General features: G+C 36.8%; 1 protein-coding gene across 11 annotated transcripts in view; it reads right to left on the bottom strand.

Annotated features, from left to right (window-relative positions):
* The window catches only part of CNTN4 (contactin 4), a 913336-nt gene that overhangs the window by 150723 nt on the left and 735855 nt on the right, over window positions 1-26758 (bottom strand). For all 11 annotated transcript variants that reach the window (XM_041761632.1, XM_041761629.1, XM_041761630.1 and 8 more), the window contains 3 exons: window positions 16683-16785; window positions 13899-14083; window positions 1477-1613 (listed from right to left, as the gene is read on the bottom strand). In XM_041761632.1, the coding sequence (XP_041617566.1) occupies window positions 1477-1613; window positions 13899-14083; window positions 16683-16785 (425 nt within the window). The remainder of the gene's footprint in view (window positions 1-1476; window positions 1614-13898; window positions 14084-16682; window positions 16786-26758) is intronic.

Raw genomic sequence — 26758 nt, 5'->3', positions numbered from 1 at the left:
ACTAATCCAGTAGACATTTAACATTTGGATCCTGGCCCGATTACTTACTAAGGATGGATGTTGACCTTAGGCAAACTGCTCTGCGACGCCCATTTTACAGATTAGTCAGTTTCCTCGTCTATACATTGGGCAAGGACCTCATAAGGTTCCTTGTGAATATAAGATGAGACCATGTGTTTGAAGTGGCAAGATAGGTTAGTACTTGTTAATGTCTGAGAAGCACACCTTCCAAATCCTTTAAAAATATTATTATAACCTATCATTTCCCCTTACAAAATGAATAGTCCACATAGAGTTTTTATTTCAGTGGTTATATATTTCTATAATTTCCATTTTATTCTTTTAAAGTCTATCTGCTTATCTTTTCAAAATATCTTGTTTATTTTCATGGACATGATTTCTTCATTTAACTCTTGCAGCTCTCTAAACATACTCCTATTTCTATTCCTATTGTTAGAGTATTCTATAGGTTGGCTATCTTTCTAAAAAATAAATATTTGCACATGTTTTGGAATATTGTTTGCAGGCTTATTTGTGAAAAGGAGTTATTCTTCTTTGTTTTGTCTTTATTACCATTAGCAGTTTTAGGGCTCCTCTACCTCATCCCTAGGCCACCAGTCCAGAAACAGATCTACTCATGGATTCTCTGAGTTCCCGATCTGTGAGGATGCTCAAATTACTGCAGCTCTCATCCCAGAGCCAGTGGGAATCATAGTCCAGGACTTTCCACCTGCCTTGCACCACAGCGTCCTATTACAAAAGGCAACAATTTGGCTGCTTCTTTTACTGTATGGCAATAGGTGGGGAAGATCCACACTCTAAGCCTTTACTGCAAAGGTATTGTATCCTGTTTCCAGAGAAAGGATATACTTTTTATAAACCTGAGCTCTCAGATATCCCTGCCTGCTCTCAGCCCTATAGTCTGGTGCTTCCAGCCCCAATGATCACTTTTAGTTTTTGTTCCTTTACTGTTGCATTAGAGATGTTAATCTTACATTTACATATGTCATTATGACATGTTTGGAGGCAGAGTGGGTGTTTTGATGGTGATCTTATTGGACATCACATTGTTTTGAAATCTCCACAGATAGAAGAGAATAACAAAACCACACTGAAATGAAAATTTGTATGCTGAGATCTTATTCTCTCTTATCTAGAACATACACAAATTCGTATCTTAGCACAATTATACGTTCCAGACTTTCTGCATAACTTTTCCAATCGTACAGCCAAAAATGTTAATTTGGGAAAACCAAAGATTCTGTATAGAATCTTAATTGAACAAGGCTGAAGAACTGGATTTCTGTACAGTTTCTATATATCAATTGCATTCACTTCCACTTTTTCCACTATTAATAACATTTGGTTGCTTATTATTTTGGAAACAAACCTTATCATTTTCCTGCTTCCATAACAATGAAGCCACATTAAATATTACAGTCAATAGTAAGACACAATTATCATCAATTGGCTTACCCGAGTTAAGAGTGGTTCACCATTTTTTAGCCACCTGTATGTAGGTTTGGGCCTTCCATTTGCTTTACATTCCCAAAAGACATTTTCTTCTATGGCCACATGTATATCATTTATTTTTTGAATCCAATTTGGTTGAGCTATAGCAGTTCAGAAAGCAAAGAAAAGATGTACATTCAGTGTATGTTCAATCTATTTTTATCACATGCAATCAAGGAACAAAAGTAGGCTTATAATAAAATTACTTTTCCAGATGTTTTGCAATTACAAGACTGGTTAAGAGTTCAGAGGGTACTTTTAGAAGACAACCCACTCTATGTCTAACTTGGAATGTCCTGTTTTTGCAGCCCATGTGGCTGGTCTTTTAATTGCAAAAGGCAGAAAATAAAACTAGCATTGCCATATGGCAAAATTAACTGTCCCTCTCCCCCAAGTATCTATTCTTTTTTTTATTTTTTTCCTTTTTGTAGGAGAAATATCCCACACTGCCCCACCATTTTTGGCTGGGCTCATGTCTTCCTAGATACATATTACATTTCCCGGATTTCTTTGCAGTTAGAGGTAACCATGTGACTAAGTTCAAGCTAAAGCTACCTGTGTGAAAGTAGTGAGAGCAACTTGCAGGTAGTTTACTGAAAGATACTAGTCCTGGACTCTTATTGTCCCATTCCAATGATGGGGAAAAAGTGACAGTTGCAACAGCTTCGGGCTCAGGGAGAATAGCTATGTAGGAAAAAAATCCTGACTCCCAGTCTTAGATTTTGAATGACCCCACACCCACCAGCTGATTTTTGGGGAGATATGTGGGAGAGAAATAAACTTCTTTTTTAAGCCACTGTATTTTTGGGTCTCTCTGTTACAGCAGCTTAGTTTGTCCCTGATACACTTCACTCCTACACATTGTATAGATAATTGTGTAGCTTCTTTCTCCGTCTAGACTATATCACTGTTTATTATTGACTTATTTCATATTGATAGAATGTTATATACAAGAGTATGGCTGGGAATCCCAAATCTCTGAATGAGTTCTGATTTTTACCAAATCTTTCTTAGGAAATCAAGTCTTGCCCACAGTCTAACAGGAATGCAAGGCAGCACTTAACTCCCACATTACCCACTGCCCTACACCACTCCCACCAACCAAACTATGCCACCTTTCCCTTGCTTCAGTTGAAGTCACACTTTTTTTCATCTTTTTCTCAATAAAGACAATCTTAATCTCACATTCCATAAAATATCTTCATAAACATCAAGTCTTGCATAAAGCACAATTCATGCTATTATAACTGTAAGAGCAAATGTATTTAAGTAGAAGACCTTCAGCCCAAAATTTATGCAGAAGAGAACCACAGTTATCATTCTGGATTATTTTCTTCTTACAGAGCATTTCTATTAGGGTAATGCCTACCAATATAAACCTAATAGTTAGAATTGTTATCAGTATTTAATCAGAAGATGTTAATCAATATTCTTAACATGCCTCCTAGCTGACTTGACCTCAGTATCTCCATTTAGTGAGGCTTCAAATTATCTATAATTTAATTCAAAAGGAAATTACTAGTGTTCAGGCTAAACTGTCTATCTTACCTACTTACAAATAAACAAAACTCGAAAAACACTCAACAAGTCATTTAACCAGCAGAGGTCCCTAGGTCCTTGAATAAATGTTGTTTTCTCCTTTTTCCATCTTCAAGCAGTTGCATGTTTTTCAAGGAGCAAAACACAATCTTACAAATCCTCTACTGATGGGGATGATGCATTGCTGCATATGAGGGGAGGCTGAAAGGGTCGATTTTCAAAAAAAGTTATAACATCAACAAGCATTAATTTGAACAAAAGGTTATAACCTTCATCCTTGAAAGAGCAGCAAGTCTACCATTGTTCTATATCTTCCTGCTGCTAATGCAAAGGGAGCTCAAAAGGTAGATACATTTTCTGTTCTCTGCTTGGAGAATTTGATGTGTAACCATGATAGGGCTAATGGCAGTTGTGTGCCTGATTTCACATTCAACTTGCTGAATATTTACCCCCCACAGAGTCCATGAAAACAAAGCAAACAAGAAAAGCTACAGAAATCTATGTGGAATATTAACAACTAAGCCAAACTTTTCAAAGAGACTGAGGGAAAAAATAAATGGAAGGGCAAATATAACTTATGAAGCAATGTCAAGTTGAAGTTCAAAAAGGAAACATCAAAACCATGTGCAGAGACTGAGATTTCAATGTCATAGATTTCCTGTAACACTTGGGCTTATTCATTGCTTTCTCTCAAAAATATAGAAAGCTAGAAGCAAAACCTTGCCATCACAAAAAAGGAGATGGGGCAGGGAAGGGAGGGTCTTGAGAGGATTATGAAAAGATCTTGTAAGGTTCTAACTAATTACTTCCATGGGTTCTTTTTGTGACTTTCAACAGAGTTATGGAAGTTAAGGTGCTGGACAAGAATGCTCAATGGTAGTTATTTGTGCCGGCCCAGGTGAAATCACAAGTGAATTCAACATTGTGAAACATCATCAAATGCTTTCTTTGTTTTTAGAGTAAAATTAATTCATAAAGCTGAATCTGAAATGATAAAAATATTTTCTTTTTGAAGTGAATACCTGGACAAGGACCCAGGATTAGGAAAAGAATATCATATTATATAAATGGCAAAGAATGAGATAATCTTTCTTTTTAACATGCCAGTTGCAGATCCATAGGGCAGAAGCCCACACAGTAAAGATTTCTGCTGCCACTCACTGAGATTGGATGAATCAGATCTAAGTGGGTGAGTTTCTTGTATAAAGTCCCATGCCTGATGGAAATTATTTTTATTCCTCCAAATCTCTTTGGGTCACCTAGTTCAAAGTCCTTGAATAACAAATGATCCATTTTAGTGCATGACAGAAAACATGATTTACTTGGGCAGGGGTGCCTAATACATATGGGCCTATGGTATTTACTTCCTAGTTTCAACTGCATTTTAATGACTCCATGTCTAAATAATAACTCTAAATGAAGCCTGAACAGGTTGATATAGCACTATTATGTTTAAATGTTTTTTGGGGTAATATATGTAGATTCTACATATTAAACAGAATTAATCACATCCATATATTAAATCATCTATTTTGGTGATTCATGTTCTTTTAAGGTTTGAAATGGATTAATCCCCCCTCTAAAACATATTAAGTCTTGTTCTCAAGCTACAAATTCAAATATAAGGTTAAATGATTGTATTGGATTTGACCTGTGACACTGTTAGTTTCTTGGATAGATGAACAATCTTTTCATTTCAATCTTTTGTGCAATAACTGCCAGAAATGACCTAAATCTTTATGTATTCCAGCCACTGGAATCATGTAAGCATCATATCCAATAAGAATTTATATCGCAGATGGATATAATTTGAACTTAGTGGCCAAATAAATCTCAAAGGTAATGAGATCTCTGATTGTCCAAAACCAGAAATTTCTAAAAGGAAGAAGTGCCATCATAAGCCCTAGAACTTAGAAATTTAAAAATGTATAAAAGGATATGCTGGAGAAAAGCATTTATTTTATTTTTATTTTTAAAAAAGATTTTATGTATTTATTTATTCATGAGAGACACACAGAGAGAGAAAGAGATGTAGGCAGAGGGAGAAGCAGGCTCCCTGTGAGGAGCCTGATGTGGGACTTGATACCAGGACACTGGGATCACGTCCTGAGTCAAAGGCAGATGCTCAACCACTGAGCCCCGCAGGTGCCTCTGGAGAATAGCATTTAAATTACTATTGCAAAGATGGCCCAGTAGCCATTAGAAATTATTTCTGGTATCTTACATAGTCTTGGAGAAGATGAATCAGCTTCAGGGAATGTAGATGTTTAGCTAAAAATGCTTCAGAAGTTTATTGGTAGTGGGTTTTATGAACCTGAAGATAATTACTCAGCTTCAATTTAACACCTATGTATATAGTAGCTTCCCAAATCTTTATCTCCAGCCTGGAATTTTGGACTGTTGACAGAATCCTTGAGGTATTCTCATTATCTTTGCCTTGAATCCAACGTTCCAAGTGCTGGCACTTGAATGATTCATCTCCAAACCTCACTGTATAGTCTTCCAACTTCTCCTTACAGTCTCTTCTTAAGTCCTTGACTTCCCATTTGCACATCATTGAACTGGAAGACCAGCTTTACCAGAAATACTGATATTGTGTTCCAAGATAGGGTCCATATTCGATCTTCATTCAGCCCTCATAATCTACCATCCTCTGACTTCAGGCTCTCATCCACTCAGCACATATCAGCAGGCAAGCACCCTAATATGGCGGTTTTCAAATTCAATTCTGTGAAACTCTGAGGATTCTGAGGAGATACTGTCTTCAACTAGAGAAGCCTTGGTTTGTTTTAAATATTGAGAATTTCATGTAGAAAAAAGGAACTTGATGATTAAACAATACATGCACTTTGAAAAATACTATGCTGAAGCCATCTAATCTTGTTTTGTAAGAAGTAGCTTGGGGATCCCTGGGTGGCGCAGCGGTTTAGCACCTGCCTTTGGCCCGGGGCGCGATCCTGGAGACCCGGGATCGAATCCCACGTTGGGCTCCTGGTGCATGGAGCCTGTTTCTCTCTCTGCCTGTGTCTCTGCCCCTCTCTCTCTCTCTCTGTGTGACTATCATAAATAAATAAAAATTAAAAAAAAAAACATTTAAAAAGAAGTAGCTTGGATTTGGAGCCTGGTGCTTAAAAGCTTTTCTCATTTAAATTGAGGCAAGGTTAGACTTAACAGTATCTTCTAACTTTAATATGCTAAGTCTTTAGATTACATCTTGAACCAACCTAATTCTTGGATCTCCTGGATTCTCTGTTAATTTGTGCTTCCCTCAGATACTCCTAGTTAGGGTCTCTTTACCTCTATATTGCAGTTTTGCCTCTGGCAATGGCAATACCATCAGGCCAACTCTCTCACAGGTAACAATCATAAACTCTGCACAGAAGGTAAAAGCCAACTATGGAAAGGCATATTGGAGTGCAACCAAAAGCAAGTACATTTCTATTAATAGGCATTCACTAATAAATACAACAGATACGATTGTGGGAAATAATCTGTGAGATAATGGACAGGATTTGTGAATGTGCTTTGTACACTGTAAATGTTATACATACTAAGAGAACACTACCATCAATTCATATTTTTAGGCTGATAGTTACAGTACTCTATCATCTGGTTCTACTCAGTTCTCTTACTTTCTCTCCAACTATGCCCAGTGAACGCATAGTCCTTGGCAAGTAAGGGTCTTCTTTGTCCACAAGTCCAATAAATCAGTTCCTCCTCAAAACTTTGATCTTACCACTTTGTCTTTTTGAAACATTCTCTTCCACTTCATTTCCAACCTGTTTTTACTCTGAAGAAACACCTCCTCCACAAAGCCTTCTCTGATCTTCCAATTGTAGTCCTTCTGAATAGATACTGTTCATTTGGCATAAACAGCCTACTTTGTGCCATTACTTGTTTTTGTAAGGCTTTAAGGTTGGTTCACTAAGCCCATTTCTACCCAAGAAAACCAAGCTATTACTCTAGCCTAACATGGATTAATTTCCTTTTAATTTTCAACTTACTCACTACCTAGTGATTCTCAGAATCTGTTCTTACTGCGTTGAGCTTATTTCTTTCTCCTTCCCCTACCTTCTGAACAAAATACTACCAAGCCTTGATGCTATTTCTTTATGGAATATCTCTTCAGTATCACTTTATATATGTTATTTCTCAACCTCATAGTAATCTGTAGGCTAAATAGAATTATCCTCATTTTATAGATGAGGCCTCGAAATAGTAAGGTCTCAATTCAGAAAGTGGTTCAGTTAGGATGGGCACACAGGCCTGCTTATCTCCAACATCCATCTCTATCTGTAGGCTCTCAAAATATTTTCAACCCTACCATCAGTGATGATGTGAGCATACTTTTGGATCTGTGTCTCTCAAAGTGTGGTCTCAGGACCATTGGGGTTTCCCAAGTCTCTTTCAGAAAGCCCATGATATCTTTTCCTCCCAACTACCTATCTGTATGAGATCAAGTTTTCTTCTGTTAAGACAGACATTAAAGAGATTTACAAAAACATAAGCAATACCCCTTTTGTCATTAATTTTTTGGGGAAAAATACAGTTTCTTAAAATATATTATGTTACATGTTGTCATTTTAAAATAAACTCCTAGGGCAGCCCAGGTGGCTCAGCGGTTTAGCACCACCTTCAGCCCAGGGTGTGATCCTGGAGACCCAGGATCCAGTCCTACGTCAGGCTCCCTGCATGGAGTCTGCTTCTCCCTCTGCCTGTGTCTCTGCCTCTCTTTCTCTCTGTGTCTCTCATGAATGAATAAAAAAAAATAATAAAATAAAATAAATTCCTAAATTAAATTTTCAGTTTTAATTTTTAATATGATATAGATAGATAGATAGATAGATAGATAGATATAGCCCACATAAACAAAAATTCTTTGGATATAACCAACATAAGCAAACATTCTTTGAAGTATTTAACAAATTTTAAAGGTGAAAAAAAGGGCTGAAACCAAAAGTGTGAGAACTTCTACTTTAGACAAGCACGGGAACTTTCAGATAAACAAATCCACTTATGTAAAGCTTGCCATGAGTATATTTAAACAGTAATTCTTGTGGTATAAAAACTGTAATAGTACCTCTGCTTTCTATGGTAATACAGAGTGAGGGAACTGCATTGTATTTCAACGTATTCTCCTTGATATAACCTTTTCTTCCCTAATCTGAAGCTTCTCTTGCCCTAAGGATCTCATGTCCCCACTTCTGTATTATTTCCCACTGGCCATCATTTACAATATGTTCTCAGTGTGCACCTCTTGAAAAATTGCAGCAAGCCATTTTATTAGAACTACCAGATAAAGAAAAGGAAACAAAAACTGTTGACTTTATCTTAAGTGACACTGAGGGAAATTGAGGGTCTCAGTATCAGTTCTGTCCAGGACAATTAAGCAGACTATTGCTCTACTGTGAAATTACCTTATCTGTTGTGTTCATCTTTTTGGTCACTGTGTCCTTTAAGCCACTTTGTAGGGCTGAATATTATCTAGTGATCACATATACGTAGCATATCCGGGGGGAAATTAGTATGCTGTGCTGCCTGATGCTTCTGTATTGACTTATTGATGACCTTAGAGATACTCAAACATTTGTTTGCAGAGTCCTCAAGCCTACAGTTTTGCCATTTAAGCCAAAGGACCATAGCATACAAGGTCTAGACATACAACTAAATATGTAATTTAGAAATGAAAATAAAAAGAGCTCTTTTGGACTCAATAATCAGTTGATTATCTTAGAAAATAGGAAGTGAGAAAGTCAATTGTCCATCTGGATGTTTTCATTTTATGATGCTGGTTGTGGAAAATACAGAGAAAAAGTAGCCAGGTGATTAATGGATTTGCCCCTTACCTATTGTATTAAAATATCTTCTTGGCAGAAAAAGTAATGTGCAGTATAACAGAAAGAGTAGCTCTAGTCATAGCTCTAATTCTCACTCACTCTATGATCATGGGTAAGTTAATTTATGTCTCTGGGCTTTATTTTCTTTGCTTATAAAAATCAAAGGGTTGGCCCCAATAGTTCCTTCCAGTTAAAACATGACAGGATTCTATGAATGATAAGCCTGCTCAAATATTCTATTCTCTGTTTCCTAATGGTGAAGACGATTTTACTCTCTTAACACCTGTTACATATAGAAGAAATTACAAAAGAGTATTAAATATCAGATTCTTTAGTTCACACTTCATTCTTCTAAATGATGACTATATAATACTATTGGTCTATCTGTGAAAGAAAGTAAGTGACTATACAGACACAATGGGGTGGAAAAATGAGTAATTATCAAGTGAATTAAATATATTTTATACATTCCTTTCCCTTCTTCAAAGATAATTACTTTAGCACTTTCATTCTACGTTGTCTATGTAGACTGTCTACAATACCTGATGTGACAGCAAGCTGTTAGCTTTGTGAGAACCAGGAACACTTTTGCATGAACCCACTTTAATCTGCTTCACTCTGCCACTTGCAAACAGCTTAGGAGAGAGCAATGTTTCTCACAGTGTGGACTCTAGACAAGCTATGACAGCATTACTGAAGCATAACTTTTAAAAAATGCAAATTCTCAGGCCCCATTCCAGTCCTACAGAATCAGAACCTCTGTGGGGGGGGGGACCCAATATTCAGTATTTTAATAAATTTTCCATGTTATTCTAATGCACATTGAAGTACAAGAACCTCTATCTAACATGGAGGAACAAGCACGGCATTTGGAATCTGGCTCTGTTTCTTACTATGTAAACTGAGGTTGGCTACATAATCTCTTTGGGAAGCAGTTCCATCTACAAACTGATTTATTAGAATGGTAAGTTTTATTGGCTCTAATTCCAAAATTTATCTCAAGTATCTCCATTTATTTTCTTTCCTTGAGTCCTAGCCACCAACATCTCTTACCTAGATGGCTCCCTGACTGATTGTCCTGCTTTTGCTCTAGGTTCCCCAGAATCTATTCACCACAAAGCAACTAGAGTGGTCTTCTAAAAACATGAATCATATTGAGTCATTCCCCTTCTTAAAATCCTCCAATGGTTTTCCATTATACTCAGAATGAAACCCAAACTCTGCCTGGCTTGTGAGGTATGTGTCACCCTCCTATTTTTCAAGACTTTTTGCTCTGTCTCACCATGATTTAATTATACTGGTTTCTTTGATGCAGCTCAAACATATCAAATCGTTTTCTGTCTCCGGGTCTTCGCAATTCCTTGCCTTCTTCCTGGGAGGTACTTCCCTCGAAAGTCTGGCTTTTGCTCACCCTTTGGTGTTCAGCTCAGAGTACAATTCTCAGACTAGTCTTCCCTGACTACCTTATGGAGCCTTTCCCCTGCTCCTAGTTATTTTATGCCATATCATCCTAATTATTTTCTTCATAATTCTTATCATAATATGAAAATTTCTAGTTCATTTATTTGGTTAATAGTATATGGTCTTCAACTTCTAGTAGCAACAATCTCCTTGAGGGCAGGGAGTTGTACTGTAACCCTATTGCCTACCATTTGTATAGAGACCTCTTCTAACAGGCTTGAGTAATGTTAACCTGAGCAAGGCAAAAGGGGCCAGAGTGACCATGGAGCTGAATGCAAACAGGATCATTAAGCTACTCACCTTGAAATAGTCATAGGCCTTAACTGGCCAGCTACAACCAGGCACAGTTCCTAAGATTATCAAAATAAGGAAAGTTCCATATATTCCCATACTCCACCCTGTAACTATAGCCCCTTACCACCACCTCATGGTTGACATTCCCTCCTTTGCTGTCTTGTTTACTGCTCCTTTGCAGTGTATTAAATAAACATCTATCTCCTTTGTTATGACTCGGGTGAATTCTTTCACTGCTTGTGCTGCCATCCGCCACCCAATCAGGATGCCCCACAATACAGCAGGCATTGAAAAGAATATTTGTTGAACGAATTAATAAGATATTAAAATCACTGGAAAATTTCTACCTTAGCAACAAAGATTTATTGTATTTTATTCTTGAAAATTACAGATCTATTTGTAGAAAATTTTTATGCTGAAAAATGTCTTAAAAAGCAGATTAAAACTAGACTACACTGTATAATGTATAAATTTATCCAGTCACTATTTCCCATACCTGAAACAAATGTAACATTGTGTGTCAACTATACAAAAAAAGAAAAAGAAAGAAGGAAAGAAATAAAGAAAACATCAAAACTAGAGACTACACTGGTCAAGTATAAGTCATGGCAAAAATAAAATAAATTGGAAAGACAGGTAGGGTAAAATGTTTTATGTCTGAACTAGTTTTAAATCTTCACACATCCTAAACATGAGTAGCACATGCTAACCTACAAATACAGTTATAGTGGGAATACACCAGCCAGGAATAGAGGCTTCCATCATTCTGATACAGGGAAGATGGGAACAATGGAATCAGGTCTAGGAGGCCTTTGGAGGAAGGTTAAATGGTTCCAGTGTTAGACAATAAAAATAGCCATTTTGCTAAGCCAGATGAGAAGTTAGCACACCTGTGGCTGTTGAGGTGGCGATTTGATGAACAGAATAAACAACTTGGAACCATAAAAGAGAAACAGATTCCTAAACTCAAACCCATGGTTTATAATCCCTGAGCATAGCACATCTTAATGTTGTAAGAAATTCTCTTGTCAACAAAGACAGAATGTTCATGGATAAGTGACTGGGGCTATTTTCTCCCCTTTTGTGATCTACATAGTGATTTTAATTATAATAACTCATTTAAATTGGAGATCTAGACAGCTGGATATTGGGAACTCAGCATTGGGAAACCCAATAGAGACCAAAAAAATGAGAGAAAAAAAATGACAGCCAAGCACTTTTGTATAATTAATCTCTCCTGTGACAATGAAAACAGTTCGATAATTTCTGTGTCACTGATATGCTAGTTGAGGAAAAACAAAAGAATAAACATAGATGCAACAGCCAAGTGCTATTAAAGTCAACTGATCTGACAAGCTTCTAATACCAAGGGTGGTTGACAACTGAGAAAAAAGCTGAGTTATCTTCAGAAAGCAGGCAAATTTCATTCTGCTTTTTCCCCCATGCATGGATGCAGATAACTCCATTTAAAAGGGAAACACTGTTAGAACCTGATTTTCATCTCCAGGGCAGGATCCCTGAAGAAAAAAACATTTTACTGCACAGGGCTGAGGGCCATTGACAAGTTTGAATCTCCAAAACAGTACCTCTGGAGTACTCTTTTTCCAATGCAGGAAAACTTTGACCCACTAGAAAGCACTACCTTAACTCCTGGTTACAGAACATTTCATACTTTCATAACAAAAACAGATACTTCACTTAAAAAGAGTAAAGTGAAAATACTTTATTCAATGAGTTGAACAACTCAAATAACACTTAGGAACAACCACACTAAACTGAGCAGTCTATTCAACTAATAAAAATGAGAAAACATTGGCTATTTACCCGAATATTTCCAGGTTGTCCTTACCTGACAAATATATAATTATTACACTTGTGAGGAAAATGTACCCTAAACATACATCAATTGTATCTCACTAAACACATAACTTTTGGTCTTACATTTTTCAGTCAATTAACTACGGAGTCTTTTGCTTTTTACCCACTCAACTACCACAGTTTAAGAAAGAGTAAAGATTAAATATCAGGTCCGTCAGTTGGCTTGAGCAGAATTAGTTCTTCATAATTGTTGAAGAAATATGAATGATTAAAGAAGTGTATAAATTTGTTCAAACAACTGTTGCTCAGGTCATCATGTGAAATAGTTCCTAGAGCCATGTGTGCTCTCCTGTTACCCTGATATATCAGGTATGTGAGTTCTGAATCCTGAGGGTCATGTGGGGGAGTTCCGTGCAAGCTAGCTGATACTCCAAATCTCTGTTCAGTTTTCAATCATGCTTCTATGATTAATGAACAAAATATTTGGCTATATCTTAAAACCAAAATGCTTTGGAAGAAGAAATGGTTAAATAAATAGACCTTTATGGTATCTGTTATTGCAAAAAATAAGAACATTTAAAACTTTTGCTACAACCTGCCCCTAAAGAGCTACTCTCAGCATTTTAATATACATTGTTGTATATTTAAACTATTTGTGAATAATTATCAATCTATGGTATTTATTTCCAATATCCCAGAAAGATGGGATTCAAACATGTTCCAATTTGGCAGAACTCAATTTGCTTTCAAAATGCCTATCCAATGAGATCCCATTTTGGATTTCAAATCGATGCCCTAACAGGGTTTCCAAGACTGGCTAAATTGGCGACCACGTGCTAGTGGTTTTACATTTATATTATGTTTGGATCAATGCCGATGATTTGATTGGAACAGGAGCAGCTGCACATAAAAAGTCTTTGGGGTGAGAGAGATTTGTCACGCTCCACTCTGATAAGAACTAAATTTGGGGAGTATGCATTTTGAAATGTTCATGGTACCACACTAAATTGCTATCAAATACAAGCAATTACAAAGAATTAACATGAGCCCCAAATCAAAATTCGAAAGAAGGAAAGCATACAGTTTAAAATGAAATAAATCAGGAGAAAGAATAACAAAAGGTTTCCTGTGTCAGGTTTACAGCTTGATGGCAAGAAGAAAAATGCTTCCTTTGCAAGTGCATTTCCACTAATACCCATCTCCCAAACACCTCAGCCTGATTTCTTCCCCTCTGCCCTGTCAACATCCTTGTCCCCCACCCTCACTCTCCACACCCAGAATCACCCAGGGAATGCTAATTAGCAGCAAACCAAGGGTTTTACACAGTCTTATTTTACATGCTCTTTCCCAAAAAGCCTGAATGCAAACCTCCCAGTTTATGCTTTTAATGCCAAGGTCTGTAGCATTACAAATGATAAATTGGAAATGCAAACTTACCATAAAAAGTCAGCTGTCCCCTTGCTACATTTTTCCCTCTTGAATTTTCAGCCACACATTCATATAAACCAGCATCCTCCTGCTGAAAATTGGGGATTTCAAGAATTCCATTTGACTTGTGTCTTCTGGCTTTCCTTGCTATAGGCTTTCCATCAGCTCTTCTCCAGATAATAGTTGGTACTGGACTGATAGCGAGAATAAAAAAGAGTGAATCAAATTAGAGAAAACTTTTTGAACCTATGCTTCCCATAACTCCTTCCTTCTTTGTTCTAAACGTATAAGCTTGCCTTAGACAGTATTCCCCAAATTTCACTCATTCACATATCACTAAGATTTTAACCACATCCACATTTCTAGTATTACTATATATTGTGTTTTTCTTAGAATCAAATAACTTTTCTTAACCTTAAAAATATGTAATTTTATCACTAAAATAAAAACAGATTTTTATATGCTTGTTATATTTTTTAGTATAACTGTTTTTTTTCCTAAGGCATAAATATGACAATAAAAATTTCCATGCACAAATGTGTCAGAATGAAAAGGACAGCAAATTTTTTCACATTCCTCCCATATGAGGTCCAGATCCTCCTTTGCATTAAAAACCCTGTTGAGTTGTCTGACTACTTTGACTATTGAAAGAAGACAGAGGGATGTTGTGCCAGTTTTGAGGGTCAGGAAATAAGAAACTAGCAGCTTCTGCTTTCTCTCTCGGAAAATTCTCTACAGAACCTTACCAACTTATAGCAGTAGTTCAGTAGGAGAGTGGTTTGGGGAAATTTCACTTAAATTAGTAAGATAAGGAAAGAAGCCATCTGTGGGGTCTTTATGTACTCTCAAGGCATCTATCATCCTACAGCCAGAACTGTGAGAACACAACTTAAGTTGCAGAGGGCATCATTGAGTCTGCAAATCAATGGTTTAGCAAGCTAACCACAGCTTTTAAGATTGCAGCTTCCTACCAGGGGATACAATTATTTACTTATTTATTTTGCACAAAAACACACACACAGAGAACTAATTAGGCTAAAGACTTGATAATCTTCTCTGGAAAACCTGAGATGGTATTTAAAAAATTAAAGCCATCAGTTCTACTATACTTGTTTAGAACAATTTAAGTTAATTCAACAGACACTAACTCAAGATGCAGAAAGGGCTCTATCAAAAGTACATTACTGGTGCCTTTACATTTGATGAGATATACACTTAATACATGCCTTTACAAATAACTGTACTTAGACATAGTCTTCCTGCTCTTAAGTGGGCAATGATGATGTGTTTCGGCAGCTGGATGTGCATCCCCAAACATTTCTGTGTAGACTGGAGGAGCCCAATTTTGGTCTTTTGTTTTTATTCCAGTGCCATTCAAGCAGTGTGAATAGAGTTTAATTCATACCCCCTTTGAAGTATGAACGATGTGAATTTTTCTCTTTTTCCAAAGAAAGATTTTTTAAGGTGTCACCTTGCATAGTTTACCAAATTTATACCTAGCCTATGCTGCTACCTGCTTTCACCTTTTCCCTGGATTGTATTTCCTAATGTATATATTTAAAATAAAAAATGCGATGTAGCCATGTTATATAACTTAGCAATCTGCTTTTAGTCTCTTAGCAATAAATCATGGATATTTTCTTACTTTTCATATGTTGCTTTACAACTTGACTTTTAATGTCTGTACAGCATTCAGTCCTACAGATAGGTCATAGCTTATTTAATGTGTAAGTTTCCAGGACATAAGAATTTACCACTGTATTGTATTGTGCCAAAGTAAAGATAATATTGCAGCTTAAACTGCCTTGATTTAAAAACACAGAAACCCAAAAAATCCTTTTATTAGAGCGGAAAATATAATGAGTAAAAGGAATGTCTTTCTTCTATGGTTGGTGTAAAATGCAAAAAATATACAGAAACAGATTACATGCTGATAGGAGGGGGGTTGAGTACAAGTTAGTGTTGCTGCTTTAGTCAACATTAGGGCACAGGAAGAGGATGGGGAGTTAGCAATGGGTTAGCTGAGAAGATGGGGTTGGGTGTACAGAGTAACATCAATCGTTAAAATACACAGATGACCTAAAAATTCTCATTTTAGATGACAGTGTGTATCATTTATGCCAAATCCTTTTTTCAGGGTTACTGGGAGAATCTTAACTGATCTGTTTTTCATTTTCTTTATGTCCTCTGAGAGATACACTATGGAAAGGCAAACTGGATCTCAGGTTCATCACTCCACAGATTTAATAATAAAGTCATGAATAATTTTCAGATAAGCCTCTAAAATACTCTCTTAAAGAACCTAAGGTCTCACCTATATTTAGCCAGAACAGAAGGAAATCCAAACTAGGGAGAAGAGACTAGTAATTTAAAAAGAAATTCAAGAAAAGTTTGATGCATCCTCTGTAAACTAGTGCCAGAATGAAAGTCCATATTTTTCCAAATAGTCAGCTTGAGCGTACCTCAAATGAAGGCCATTGTTTTCCTGTCATTCTGGGTTAGACAGCATGCACATTACAGGTCACAATAATAGAACAAAATACTTTTTCAGAATTGCCCATTCTCTTCTTCTTTGTGGCCCTGTCAATTGTGGCAGCCTAATCCCCTTGTGCCATTATAGGTCCCCTCTCCATGGTAAGAGGGCAGAAACAAAGATGCATACATAGAATTACAAAGAGAAAGGCTTGACTTACTTTCAGTTACTGCAGAAACCATCACTGTGAACAGTGCAAATAAAATTCTATATCTGCCCAGCTAAATAGAGGACAAGATGGAAGAGAAACCAGAACTTACTTTCCTAAGGCAAAGCATTCCAGCTTCACTGTTGTTCCTTTGGCAGTCGGCACCGTTTCTGGGAAGTGCACTTCTATTTTTGGCTCATATTCACCCATCACCCCTGTGAATAAACAATGGAACTAAGTCTTTGTGGTTCTTTTAAAATGTACACAAGTGTTTTATCTCTTAATGTAGGATGTTCTAATACATCATTATGTGTGCAATTAATTTATTCATTTAGAGCTGGTTCTATCTCTAACCAGCCTTGAATTGTGGCTCTTCTCCCAGTTCCTGTGAGGGTAAATTCTGTATCACAGTGCCATACCATCTGCCTAGGATCAAATTCTCCATGTATATAACTTCACTTATCAAAAAACCTTTTTTTTTTTTTTTTGTTAAAGGCAGTCATAGGACCAAAAAAGGAAAGAATAAAGTCTTAGTCATCAGGAATATCAAGTAAATTATCTTTTTTGAAAACATACTGCATGCAGAAAAAGTTTAAATATTAAAAATAAAAATGGGGATCCCTGGGTGGCTCAGCGGTTTAGTGCCTGCCTTTGGCCCAGGGCACAATCCTGGAGTCCCGGGATCGAGTCCCACATCAGGCTCCTGGTATGGAGCCTACTTCTCCCTCCTCCTGTGTCTCTGCCTCTCTCTCTCTATGTCTATCATAAATAAATAAATAAATCTTTTAAAAAATTTAAAAAAATACATCCAGGCTCTCTTATGTCTATATAAAAAAATCTGAATAATCATTTTGTGACCATGCATTAATTTATTATTCACTTTCAGTACCAATCAGAATTAATCATAAATTAATGCAGAGAAGGTAGCATCAAATGGCAGTATTATTATATTTTGAACCAATGTATAAATAAAGGATAGTAGGAAGCAACTACAGAAAACAATCTTAAAATTATGCTCACCTTCCCAATGGCATGCTTACTTTGAAGATCATATTCTCCCATTTTCCCATATCCTATAAAATGTACATTTGTGGCCAAGGTAACATAACCTAACAACCTAAGTCCATACTTTATAACTAAAATTTAAGTATTTCTTTTAAAAAAATCTATCTATCTATCTATCTATCTATCTATCTATTTATTTATTCATGAGAGACAAACAGAGAGAGGCAGAGACATTGGCAGAGGGAGAAGCAGGCTCTCCGCAGGGAGCCCATGCAGGACTTGATCTCGGGACCCTGGGATCATGACATGAGCTGCAGGCAGATGCTCAATCACTGAGCCACCCAGGCATCCCTTGTTAATTATTTCTTATCAACACATTCCTGAGCCCATGTCCTACTGCTCTAATTGATTGAATACATTTATTTTTATTCAATTTCTAATTTTGTCCTATGGTCTCTGATTTAGCAGTGCCAGTATAAAGTTTGGAATTACTTAACTTACCAAGAAATGATAGCATCTTCCATTTCACCTCTCTTTAGGTTTCCCATAGTTACAGAAAAAAAGACTGAAGGATTCAGAAGAAAAGGTAAAAACTAGGAGTGGATGGGGACAGATACAATGACAAAGGGAAGCAATTCCACTCTGCAGAGGTGATTCTTTTCATCTGCAGCTTTAATGTGTGGGAAGCATCAAGGGGATTTCCTTAATGTGTAAACAGAAAATCAACAGTGTCATATGACATAACTGTCTAGCTAGGTTTGCTATGAGGTATGTAATCAAATGTGCAAAGGTGAACATAATTGTTTGATTTTCTTTTCTTTCACAGAATGACAGGGAAGATTGGATTTGGAAGGGACCTTTAAAATAATTTAGTTTAGCATTTTTAATCTTGGCATCCATTGATGCACACTTTCCCACAGACAGGATCTGTAGCTAGCAACCTATTCCTAAAAGAACTCTAAATAGGGGCACTGGGTAATACAGTTGGTTAAGTGCTCAAATCTTGGTTTCCACTTGGGTCATGATCTCAGGATCATGAGATTGAGCCCCATGTTGGCTCCCCATTCAGTGCAGTGTCTGCCAAACTTTTTCTTTCCCTTTCCCTCTGCCCCTCCCCACGATGTGCATGCTTGCACTTTCTCTAAAATAAATACATCGTTTTTTAAAAAAGGACTCTAAAGCAAGCACCTTTCCCCCAATTAAAATCAGTCTGATCTGTTTCTTCCTTTTGTGAGCAAGGCTGTAACCTCAAAGGTGTTAAGCAGCTTGTCTTTTGTTTTACAACAAGCTAGTTAGTGTTCTAGGCTGCAACCCTGGTCCCCCCTTCCTCTTTTACTATGGCTTCTCACCACTGCAATGATTAACACTACAAAACCAGATTCAACTATACTAAATCCATGTTTGCCACATTCAGATACAAAATCATTCCTTCCTTTTTGGCCAGTCTGAGTTCTCTTCCACTTAAACTTGGGTTTGCCTGCCTTTGAGCATTTGTCACAAAGCTGGACCAGTAAAGAAGTGGCGTTTGCTTTTGATGGCATTCACACACTGCTGCTGAACTTGCTAACCAACAGCATACAACTGACTCATTGTCCCATAAATATCAGTAGTATGACTCTGAGTGCAGGAACAAGTTAACACCTTTTAGTGTTGTGTGTGTGGTTATGTACTCCAAGAGCAGTGTTAATTAAAAAAAGAATTGCTTTGAGAAAAAGAGGTCTTTTGTGTTCCCAGGGAATCAAAACAATCTGCATTGCAGTGTATCATGTGTGGGAGGGAGATGAGGCAGTAATGTTAAAATACAAGGGACAAGGCTGTTTTAGCAGTGATCAGGTTTTCCCTCTGCCTCCTCTTTCTTTCTTTTCTTTTTTTTTTTTTTTAAGATTTTATTCATTTATTTATTCATGAGACACAGAAAGAGAGAGAGAGAGAGAGAGAGAGAGGCAGAGACAGGCAGGCCCTATGCGGGGAGCCCGACTTGGGACTTGATCCCAGGTCCCCAGGATTAGGCCTTGGGCCAAAGGCAGCGCTAAAACCACTGAGCCACCCGGGCTGCCCTGCCTCTTCTTTCTACAAACACTACATATACACTAGGTTTCTCTTACCCAGCTCTGGAAGATATACCAAGGAGCAAACATATCTCACAGGACCTTTTCCTGAGAAACTGAAATATCACTGCAATGCAGAGACAGACAGAGTAGAAGATCCCCTGCCCTGTTATCTCCTCATCCTAAACTCCTATGTACCAAGGCCCAGACTCAAAGTCCACTCCTCCAAGATCTTTTTCCTCCTCCTCAGCCTGGCCTATTTTCTAGTCCATAGTGCCCTTTAAATGATCACATAGAATAAAAACCTCTTTGCCTCAGTTCTGAATGTTTCCCCTGACTTCTTTCTTTCTTTATTTTTTAAAGATTTCATTTGTTTATTTGAGAGAGAGAGAAAGAAAGAGACAGTGAGCGAGTATGAGTAGAGAGAGAGGGAGAGGAAGAAGCAGATACCCCATTGAGTAGGAAGCCCCATAGGGGGTTCGATCCTAAGACTATGGGATCAGGATCTGAGCTGACGGCAGATGCTTAATCAACAGAGGTATCCTTTCCCTGACTTCTTGAAAAAACACATATACACACAAACACATTATGAAGGATAATTTACATATCAAAAATTGACCAACTTTAAGTGTATGATTCAAAGATTTTTGGTAAATTTACCAAGTTGTGAAGCCATCACCATAATCCAGTTTTAGAGCATTTCCATGACCCATGATCCTTCATGCCTGTTCATAGTCAATCCTCAGATTGACTGTCCCAGCCTGAGGCAATACCTCTAATCTGCTTTTTGTCTCTGAGAATTTGCCTTTTCTGGATATTTCACATAAATATAATTAGACACTATATATTCTTTTGCATCTGGACTCTCACTTGGCATAATGTTATTAAGATTCATCCATGTTGCAGCATGTATCTGTTCCTTTATATTGCTGAATAGTATTCAACTGTATGGAGATACCACATTTTACTTTTTTATTCCCTGGTCATATTAGCAACAAAGTAACACAAAGTGAGTAGCTTAAAAAAAAAAGAAAATTATTCTCTTACAGTTCTGGAGGCTAGAAGTCATAAATGAGGGCAATGACAGGCCCTCTGCTCCTGACACTCTGAGTAGAATTGTTCCTTGCCTCTTCCTAACTGCTGGTGGTGGCCATCAATCTTTGGTGTTCCTTGCCTTGCATCTCCATTACTCCAGTCTCTCTTTTGTCATCACAGGACATGCTTTGTGTCTTCTCATTATATTTTTATAAGGACACCATTCATATTGGATTAAGGCCCACCATCATCCATAATGACTTCATCTGAACTAATTACACCTGTACAGACCCTATTTCCAGATAAGGTCATATTCTGAAGTACTGGGGGTGGTGGGGTTATATCTTCAGCATAGCTTTTTGGGGGGACACAATTCAACCCATAATACCAGTTGATGGGCATTTATTTGGGTTGCCTCCACTTTTGGCTATAAAGAGTAAAGCTTCTAAGAATATTTGAATGCAAGTCTTTGTGTGGAAATTTCTTTCATTCCTCATTCATTTTTTACATGAATGACTTATCTCTTGCTTCATGTCTCAGCTCAAAGGGTGCCCCTTCAGAGAAATGTTTTCTGATCACACTATCTAAAATAAGTTGCTGTGTTATTCTTTATTAACATCTATTTCCTCTATGTTAATTATCATAATTCACAATCTTGTTTATGTATGAGTCTAGTATCTGTCATTTCATTGAGACTGTAAAATGCATGACATTGAGTAATGTGTCTATCTTTTTCATTTGTACCTCTAGCTTCTATCATTGTTTCTTCACCTAATAGGTACTAAAAAACTACAGCCATATAAGTAATGTCATTTTACACACAAAATCCTGGGCCCTTCTCAAACAGCATTACTGTTTTCTATCATCTTTATAGCTATTTATAGACATGTTATCTCTTTCTTTGTGCTTTCATTTCCTTGAGGAATGGAAATACTTCTGATTTTTTTTTTCTGTGGCCCTCACAAATCCTAGTTCAGTACCAAGCATATGAAGAAAAAATATGATTAGCAGGGATTTGTGGAAGAGAGGAAAAGATAGAAGAATATAGGCCTATACTATGACACACAATAGCTATTAACTCAGACATGCACTTCTTTCCAGGCACGGAAGTCATTTCTAAAGTATCAGCATCACAGCTTCTTGTATGATGACTTCACTCACTTACACCAGGTTTTTTCTAAAATGAGCTCTAGGTTGTTTAGGTGGTCATACGGATGATTTCTGGGTTGATGCTCATTGATCTATATTTATAGCTATAGAAATTAAAGTAACAGAGCTAATAATAATACAGATTGATCTGGATTTATAACAAGAGTTATAGGACATAAAGATATGGATCAGAGATTGGATGGTATGGTTTTCATGATGTTTAAAGAATTTTCATTATATTTAAAGATTGTCCTAGTCTTAAAGTCATAAAAAATAAAGAAAGCAATTTTCTGTAACTACATTATGACATAACACTGGGGGGGGGCACTTGCAAATTGTTTCATTTAATTTGGTTATATCTGGCAGAAGATATATTTTTTATTTGACTATTTACTTCATTTTAACTATTTTGGCCTTTACTTTCTATATTAAATTTAAAAAGCTGTTGCCGTTTTTATTTTTTTATGGAACAAAAGAGTACAAATGTATTCTTAAAACAAGGTACATTTTTCAAGTCATTTCTCTGGCCACCTGTACACTTTTGAACTTAATTGGTCTACAGCTGCTCTGGTGATTTACAGAATGATTAGGCAGAAAGAGAAAGGCTGCTGATGGAATTGCTCCAGACTCGTTTTCTATCTTCAAACTATTTAAAAGGTGAGAAGATATAAAGACCTAGCTGTGTCCACACAACCAAGGCAGGTAAAAATAAGGAGTGCATATCATATAGTCAAAATCAACCAGGATACATCATCTCAGTAATATTCCCTTTCTCTTGCATGATATCATTAATTTATGATACAATTTGTCTACAGAGACAGCTTTTGCTTTTAATTTTACAGACATTTATACCTATAATTTTAAAAATAAAGAAAAAAGTCTTAATTCATAAAAATGCATGTCCATATTTTCCATTCTAAAATGAGAGACCCACCATAACAAATAGTGAAAGTTAAGTACTTGAAATTCTACATATTAGAGTCCTCAGGAGTCAAGGGCTTAGCTCTATATTTATATTCTGATGGAGTAATTGAGTAAGTGTTCATGTAATATCAACCATAAGACATGTACTATGCCTAGCACAATGTGGATAACCACATCTGATTATTATCTTCATGACACCTGTAGGCCACCCTTTTATAATGCCTTTCATGGTAACATGGCATATGCAGGCAATGAGTGTTCACTGAATAACTGAAAGAGCTGACTTTCTGAGGAAGATGTGGCTAGAAATTCCTAGGGTATTTTTTTCTAAACCAGTGGTTCTCAAACTTAAAATCACCTTGGAAGGCTTAAGTTTCTGATTTAGGAAGTTGAGATAGAGCCTGAGAATGTGCATTTCTAACTATTTCCCAAGTGATGTTGAAGCTTCTGGCCCAGGGAGTATATTTCAAGAATTTCTGTAGTAACCATGACATGTTAAGCCCAAAGCAAAGAGTATAACATAGTAATACTAGACTCTCCTGTGGGCTAGTCACTGGAAGAGTATTAGAAATGGAATCCTACTGGTTGCAATGCCCATCAAGAGCCTGAGCCCTGTATATGACCTTGTGGCAATGACTGTTCCCCTTTAAAAACCTAAAAAAATCATTAAGGTGACAATGATGTCTATTAAGAACATAGAATTTAACAAAATAACTGGCAAATTATAGAATACGAAAGAGAAATCAGTCACACACCATGCTTGTTTAACTACAATTTGCAGAGTGCTGTGTTGGCAGAAAGAGGCCACTTTGCAGAGTTGAGTGCCATAACATTTTGCCAACACCTGCCTCAGCTGGAACCTGTGCTTGCTAAATTAAGCCACAGAAGGCACTTTTACCCACTTCCACAGAGTGGGATTTTCTACTAAAAAAATGGCAAAAATCATCTTATGAAAAGTTCCCAGATGATTTTCTTGTGGATGAAGTCATATGATGTGTAGTTCATTAAGCTAAAAATATTTGGAAATACCTCATTAGTCCTACACATCCTTTTGGCTGAATTTACAATTTGCTCTTTTAAAAAAAGACTTGTTTTCCTCTGGGTTGAAGGAGACATTGTGAGGTCTAGGGTACCATCCGACGTCCCCTTCTACCATAAGACACCCTCCAATAGGTGAATTTCCATTGAGTTTGAGGCCACAACGATCCAAACAACAGCCCCCCACCCTGCCGCCGCTGCCAGTGCTAGAGAGGAGTAAGGAGGCTATACAACCTTAAATTTAGGGTTTTAGGGTATCCTCAGAAATCTGTGGGATGTGAAAATAAACATGTTTTAACTTCAAATCTGAATTCCTTCCTTCCTTCTCAATAATTAAAGTGCAGAGATAACTTTAGTCATTTCAGAATGCTATCTCCTATAAAGGTAGAGTGAATGCATCCATGCTTGACTAAAATAGTCCTGGTTTACCCGATATCCTTATGTAACTTGCTAAGTTTCCAGTTTGGACAATTAATTATAAGGTCATCTTCTTTTGGATGAAAGAAAGCCAGCTGTCATCTTCCTGTGATTAAGTACTTTTATATTCAGCCTACTAAAAAGGTCTTCATATTATCTTGAACAATATACTTTCTCTCCCTCTAATTTGTACATGTTGGTCCTAGTTCAAGTCTTTGGAGCCACAAAAAAAAAACAAAAAACAACAACAAGTCTTTTGATGGATAGTCTTCATATATTTAAAGATGTTATCATGTTGTTAGGGATTGGCAAAGTTTTACTATAAAGTGACAGAGAACGAAGGTTTTATTTAGGTTTTGTGAGCTATACAGTCTCTGCTACAACTTAACTCTGCCATTATATAGCTGGAAAGCATCCACAGACAATATGTAAACAAAAGGACATGGCTATGTTCCAATAAAATTTTATTTACAAAAACAGTAGTTGGCAGTATGGCCCATGAGCCCTACTTGGCTGACCTCTGGCTTAGAAGAAACGAGAAAAATAGCAAAGTTTCAGAGAGTTGATAGAATCGACAAACTATTAGAGCTAACAAGAGAATTCAGCAAGCTTGCCAAATGTTGACTCACACAAAAAAATAGCATTTCTGTACATCAGCAATAACTAACTAGAGAATGTGATTAAAAATAAGAAACCATTTGCAATAGAAACAAAAATTACAGAGAATTTAGGAATTAACTAAGAATACCCAACATTTCTATGGATAAAATGTTAAACTTTTTTTTTTTTTTTTTTTAACAAAAACAGGCCATAGGCAGAACTGGCCTGCCAACTCCTGTTTTAAACAAACAAGGTACACGTTGCCTGGAATTTTTTTCCTTCCTCAACTCATGATGGAAGCTTAGGCTGTTCCCCAGCATCAGGCCAGATTTCCTCCCACCCAAGGCACTGCACCCTTCACCTGCTCCTTGTTGGCTCTTTTTACAAAAGAGACTTAAATGAAGCTGCTTTTACTTCCTCACTCTTCTCCAATATGCCCCACTCCTGCCTCAGGCAGTTAGGCTTCTCAGCTGGACTGTCAGCTGTGATACACAGAAAGACTTCTGCTTTCCTGGTGACAAGTATACAACAGGTACTCAATATTTGTTGGTTAAATGCATAATCCAATGAATTCCCCATGTCATCTCAATTTTAGGCTAAACACCTCCACATCCCTTATTCATGTCTAATCCCTCTGTCTGTACATGTGTTTTCTGCAACTCAATTCAGTGATTCTAATAAGAATGAAACTTTAGACCTTTCATTAATTTGGAATCTCTAAGACAGTAGGTTTCCAGGGGCTGAGATCACATCTTTTTATTTCATAGTGTACCACACACAACGGGTACTTAACAGATGTTTCCTAACTGACTAGCTAAATGACCATCCAAGACCTTTGGCCCCCATGGACCTGAAATGGAATGACTGTGCTAGAGGTCTAAAGCTGACTGCCAAGTTTCTAAGCTTGTCAAGCCTTCAAAATATCCAGAGCCATTAAGACACTATTAAATCAGATTAGCAATGGCAGTTTAGCAAAATATCTCACATCCTTTAGTCATTTAGATATTCTCCTCATAAAACATGTTTTACGCCCACAGATCCTCAACTGTGATGTTGTTAGAGAATTAAAAACAAGAGATGATTGCTGTGACAAAGCCACACAAAAGTTGCAATTAGAAGTGAGAGTAAAATAAAGCAAAGTGTTTTGGTATAAACTCTAGATCTTAAGTAACATAAAAACATGTCTAAGTGAAGAACTTATTTCTACCCATCACCAGGTAAAAGTGTCATTTTGCTAGTTTAAATGCTAGGACATCAGTAAAAGGTTGTAGATCAAGTTTACAATCAAAAAAAGATCTTCTTAATGAATGGGTTTTTGATCCAATCCCCTGAGGTTAATTAAGCAGCCAACAAATAAAGCTGCTTTGTTTATGTAGACACACAGTGGTTGTTAATGCTCACTTGAGGTTCTAATCCAGCTTGAGGCAATATTAGAAAAGTTTACAACAAACTGATGACATATCATAATGGAAAATACATTATGCTGCATCGATATAATAGAATACCCTATATTATTCTAGTTTTATCCTTTCCATTTTTTAGTCTTTGGTCTTAAATTTGGAACTTTAAGGGAAATGCAGTCTTCTAAGCCACTAATAGTCACAGAGGTGAAGGCTCACAAATGCCCCTTTTTGATCAGAAAGAGTGAGTACACCTAGTTTTGTGCTAGGATTAGTTTTTAGCATTGGGAAGAAATCTGATCCAATGAATAGCATCCGTTGATTAACATCTGATATTCCTTGGCCTGTGTGAATATGAAGATTTGAGTAAGGTAACGTAGAAAAGTTGTGATTAGAATCCTAGAGGATAACTAGATTTAAACGTGGATATGATATACAAATCACTCATTTTAATAGCTAAGAAAATGAAGAACCAAAGAAATGGTATGATTTTTGTTATGTGAATTAGTGGCAGATCTGGGACCACAGCCCAGATTTCATGACTTCTTTTCTTCTTGACTTTTAGCCCTGTC

The sequence above is a fragment of the Vulpes lagopus genome, chromosome 7 (assembly GCF_018345385.1).
Source record: "Vulpes lagopus strain Blue_001 chromosome 7, ASM1834538v1, whole genome shotgun sequence".
In the NCBI taxonomy this organism is placed as follows: domain Eukaryota; kingdom Metazoa; phylum Chordata; class Mammalia; order Carnivora; family Canidae; genus Vulpes; species Vulpes lagopus.
This window is presented reverse-complemented; position numbering and strand designations above follow the sequence as displayed.